We start from the raw sequence: 5,563 nt of genomic DNA, 5'->3' as shown, positions 1-5,563 counted from the left end.
AGATAAAAAGTAAAAAATGAATTCAGATTGTACAAGTTGTGGAAAAAAAAAAAAATCAAAATTTCAAATTTCCCGCCAACTTTACACGCTCATGAAGGCTGTGTTAAGTTACCACATCATTTTCCACACGCCAAGGAAGGACAGAAATGAGCCCGGTACATAAACACACCCTTAAAAACAAGGCAAGTTTACCATCCTTGCCTATCTCAACCTGGTACATTACCACAACCAAAAATCATCATAATCACCCAAACAAAAGTGATAGGTACATTGTTGTTTAACCTATTTTTTGTTGGCATACTAAAACTAATAGAATGGGAAGATTGACACTCACCTCCTATTGTACTTTCCTGGTATTCATGGAACTGGCCTCGTACAAATCTCAACACTAAACTAGACTTTCCAACAGCTGATTCTCCCAAGAGGACTAACTTATACTGACATATTTTAGCTTGAGTCTGATCATTTGGACGTTGAATTCTGCCACCCCTTCCATTGCTATTGCTGTTGTTACTGTTTGCCATTGTCAATATGTGAATACTTGACTTGTATTTACACTGAACAAACTGTGTGCTTTAAGTATTATTTTCTGAAAAATTAGAAATGATTTAACATCATCATTATCAAGCTGGAGTCACGTAGATAGAAATAAATCACATGATTTTGGTTGAGATTGACTTTACACTGGTTGACCACCAAGGGACAAGTCAAATAAATAACAAAAGGTTTATCGGTACTTGTGCAGAAGTCACGTCCGTGGAATATTGCTACCAAAGGAACTGGAACAAACAAGCAATGACCAGTGTTATTTACACTTGGTTTAAAAAAAACCCTTTCCCAAAAAAAAAAAAAAAAAAAAAAAAAAAAAAAAACTTAAAACGCGTTTTTATTTTTCTATTTTGTGTTTATCAGGAATTTAACAAGCATCAACGCGTTAGTAAATAAATAACACTGGGAAAACTCTTGGTGGTGAATAAAAGACCCATAACGCTTATGTACTTTTAAGAATAGATGAATAATTGAACTACAACTTTTGTATGCCATCCAGCGTTATTTAATAAGCATACAATAAATATTAAACATATAATAACAGAGTATTTAATAAGCGTATGTCGTTCCTTCACCGTTTATTACAAAAAAAAAAAAAAACAATTAAAAAAAAAAAAATAAAAAATAAAAAAAAAAAAAAAACATTTCATCTTACAACTTTGCATTCTTTAAAATAATTTTATGCTAGCATTCCAAAGTAGTGAAGTACAATGGAAATGAAACTCTTAAATGATCATTGGAACCTGTTCCATCTCCAACCTTATCAATTTATTTGTACAGCCAAGTATTCATATAGACCTGAATTGAGTTTCAGGAAGGAAAAAAAAGAGGAAAAAGAAGTTTACATACATTATATGAAAGTTGTCTTTGACGGAGGGGATTTTACTGGGCTCATTTGAAGACTGCCATTTCTCTTTTGAACATCTCCAAATGCCTTATATTAACATACACACATGTTATGAACCTTTTAAGCTTTATTAAGCATCCACAGAAATCTGAGAAGGAAAAAACAATGCCAAGGATTTTTTAAACATGTTTAAAATTAACAATTTAAACCACTCATATGGTATGAACTTATGAACGAAATGCCCTAAAGATTGATTTGATTTTAATCATCGAAAAGTAATAAATGAATTAGAATCGGCATTGAATGAACTAATCAACTCTAAAAACACTAATGAATTATTATTATTACAAAAAGAATTTGAAACTATTAAAATAAAACGCGAGGATTTCGACAGTGATTTGAAATGTAAACATGAAGTATGGGACAAAAATAAGAAGGAACTTGTGGAGCTCTCTAAAAAAGTTCAAGCCAAGAGTGAGCACATAGTATTACTCAAAGATCTTGTGAATAATAAGAAAGAAGCTATCGAAGTTGAAGAAACTAATCACAAAAAAGAAGAAGAGAATACCAAGAGTTTGTTCAGAGGAAAGTTAAAAAAAGCTGAAAACAATGTAGCAAACTTGAAAAAATCATATGAGAACAAACTTCGAATTTTTCAATCAAGTGAAATAGAAAAAATAGAAAGAAAACGCGATGATACAAAAGCGAAAATTGTCAAATTACAAAATGAAATGGAAATGTTTAGAGAAAAGGAAGCAGAAATCCAAAGCAAAATCGAAAAGAAAAAGTGTCAACTTGAAAGTGGCAGAGATAAATTCAGTAAAATTACCCAAGTCCTACAGGATCATGGTTTTGGGGACATGGCTACAGCAATCAAAGAAGAATATTCTAAATAAATAAAGTCCTAGGTAATTTATTATTTTGACTTATAATTAAGTAGGTCTGTTATTTTATTTTCAATCAGTCAAATCAATGGTGGGTGAGAGGGAGGGAACAATAAGTATTCATGATGAATAGTCTTTTGTGGTTATCAACAAAAATTACACCAAGAAAATTGAAAAATTAAGAAAGAACTTTTGTTTTCAAAACGTGACAAACTATTTTATTTAAACTAATGTTAAAGTAAAATATATAAAAAAAACATGAAGGTAGGTATACTTATTTAAATTAGGTTAAATAATTAGATTTAATTAAATTAATATAATAACAGGTAGTAACAAAAAAGATCAAGATTTAAATACACAGAGTTGATTCCAATTAGATGAGCATTACAAAATGAACTGCGAAAGAATTATAAGAAGTGTCTCATTTTATAAAATGGCTTTTAAAAAAATACCATTATGTTTTATGTACTGTATGTAAAAAAATACCATTATGTACATGTGATTTGGTCTTTAGGATTTGCTTTTAATTTTCTTTCACAATTCAACACGTGCAAAAATAAATTAAAGAAAAAGGTCATTTTTTCCAACTCAAAAATTCCATTTCTCTCCCTTGATTTATTACAATTTGTTAAATTAATAAATTAAATTCAAATAAAATAAATTAAATTGGTGTTATCATTTTCCAACAGACTACAATCTACATTGACATAGAGTAGTAAAAAAAAGGGGGAATAGTTTTCTATCACCCTTGTTAACTTTTCTATCATCAAGGGGTCCGGAAAAGATGGGAGACTAGAATAATGATCGTGTTGGACTACAAATGCAGAGCTCGTATTGATTCTGAATTTTTTACTAGAATATTGAAAACAGAGAGTTCAAATTTACTAGAATATTGAAAACAGAGAGTTCAAAAAGTCTGAGAACTCAATTTTTCTTCTTCTTTCTTTCTTCAAGTCATGAAAAGATACGAGTATTTCTACATAAAAAATAACCTACCCTAAATTTCAGCTTCTCATCTCAAGTTGTTCAAAAGAAAAAATGGATTGCAGGACTCTGTAAACTATTTGGGGGGAAAAGTATCTAAATATAATAAATTATAAAATAAAATGATATAATGAGACTCACTGGAACCCTAAAAGTCAACGTGTTTTATATTACAAATATAGAGTATAAAGTAGTATCACAAATATGTCGAGTATAACATTTGACCTGGTCAGATGTGGTACACTTCAATACTTTCTCATTAAGTGGAAGTATAGGGTTGAATGGTAGAGATTGCGTTTGGTTGTAATGATTGTACACATGATTTAAAAAATAAACCCAATAAAGAGTCTCTTTATACACTATCAGATCTGTTAGTTCTGTATTATTATACACTATCAATACATTATCAGATCTGCGTTTTTATTATTATCAAACTCTTTTTACTTACGACAGAACAGTGAGTATAACAATCAATGCACCCTGCCCTCTTTCCGTACAAAGGATGAGGATGAGGAACGCCCTCGTACAACATATAGTAAATATAATTTAATTTAAAAAAAGTCAGTACAAATAATAAAATATCTACTTACTTATATCTACGTACCCTACATAATATAATATTATACAAACTAAGTTCAAGTATACAAGTAGATCATAATGATGTCATTAATTGTTTTCTCCTCATAAAAGTCATAAGAAAACACACACACACAGACAGACAGGCACAAAAAAGTTACTAAGACACAAGTATAAAGTGATCGGGAGACGGAACAAATTTTCCTCCCAACAAAGGTGTATGTAAAAAAAAGTAAAAATCTGGTGTGAACATCACACGACTTTCTATTACACACCGGAATTACAAATAATAATAATAATAATAATAATTAAATACTCTTTTTTTTCGCTTCGAAATTTTTACCCCAAACTATAATGTAAAAAATGTCGAAATTTAAACATACGGAATAGGTGTATTTACCCTACATTAAAGGGGAGGGGGGTCAACTCCCAAACTTTTTTGATATCCCTTAAGTACCGATTAAGAGATAACAGCAAAGCCAAATTGTCTGTGGTTAAAATCTGGACCGGTGAATGTTACCAAATTGTTACATTCGCGTCTTTGGATCATTAATATTTAAGTTTAAATTTAATATTTATAATGCTGTTAACACACATTACTTATGCACAATTAACAAATATAATTCTTATTTCTAGTCTAAACACCAAGTTGCAATGATTTTGAGTAGATGTAAAAATTCGAGTAGGCATAAAAGCATACTGACAAAGCACATCCAATTTCATCACTCTATGCTATGTTATCACAAACCGTCGTTCTTGAGATATTTTGTATACCACGTACGTACAGACCAAGGGTTACCTGGAATCAGGTGACCCTACAACGGATATTTCCATCCACTTCCCGATTTTGAACATGTGAACCTATTGCAATATGTACTTTCTCATTAAGTGAAGAAAAATAATAGAAAGTAAAAAAGACACTACATGGTTTCAACTATAAAGCTGAAATTTTTACCGAATGTTACCGAAAAATATTATTTAGAACATTGTCTGAAAATAAAAATAATAGCCAGCCTAGTTAGGTCGGAGGGTAGCACTGCCTTCTAAACACCAGGCCGCGGGTTTGATTGCCGCTGGGGCGGACAACAGATATGGTTAGTTTACGGAACGACTGGCATTCTCCTATCCTGTCATACTTCTCTCTTCGCTTTCAGGACTACAATACCTCAGCATTTACAGTTCCCTCTCTCAAACCTCGAAAAAAAAAAGGCTCACACTCTTTTGACAGCAAGCTTCTTACCTCACTATTCAACCTCAACGGATCCAAAGTCCGCTGTCTCGTCAGTTTCATATAGCACTGCAGCTCGTACAGCTGTGACTTGTACTCCGCTATCAAGCTGTCTTTGGCCTGGTTCTCCTCTTCTAAACTCTGAATAGACGTCAACAGTTCTTCCAGGTCCTCGAACGTGCCTGTACTATTGTGATCCACATGCTCACACTTCCCACTGGTATCCTCATCGACTCGGGTCTCAATTTCCGTGTCTCGCAGCTTTTGTCGGATCTCGTTTTCTTTCTTGAGTCGCTCGTTCTCCTCCAGAAGGCGAACCTTTTCTTCGTTGATCTGTTGAATTTTCAGCTCTAAAAACAGTATGTAATTAAGTGATCACTACCTTTTGGCTAGATAATAAAGATAAGATCAAAGATAACAAGAAAAGACAACAATCAGATTAATCTTGGTTTGAGATTAACTCTTGAATTAAGCTTCAAATTTTTTAGCCTATCA

General features: G+C 32.0%; 2 protein-coding genes across 2 annotated transcripts in view; both read left to right on the top strand.

Moving 5' to 3' along the window:
• The window catches only part of LOC103521974 (putative leucine-rich repeat-containing protein DDB_G0290503), a 20,704-nt gene that overhangs the window by 7,839 nt on the left and 7,302 nt on the right, over positions 1-5,563 (top strand). The window lies entirely within an intron of this gene.
• On the top strand, positions 1,657-4,846 carry LOC113472600 (the record flags this gene model as incomplete). The annotated part of the gene is made up of 1 exon (XM_026832395.1): positions 1,657-4,846. A coding segment is annotated over one exon (636 nt), but the record flags the coding sequence as incomplete, so codon positions are not given.

The sequence above is a fragment of the Diaphorina citri genome, unplaced genomic scaffold (genome assembly GCF_000475195.1).
Source record: "Diaphorina citri unplaced genomic scaffold, Diaci psyllid genome assembly version 1.1 scaffold6421, whole genome shotgun sequence".
Taxonomy (NCBI): domain Eukaryota; kingdom Metazoa; phylum Arthropoda; class Insecta; order Hemiptera; family Psyllidae; genus Diaphorina; species Diaphorina citri.
The sequence above is the reverse complement of the archived record's forward strand: the minus strand, read 5'-3'. Positions and strand labels throughout refer to the sequence as shown.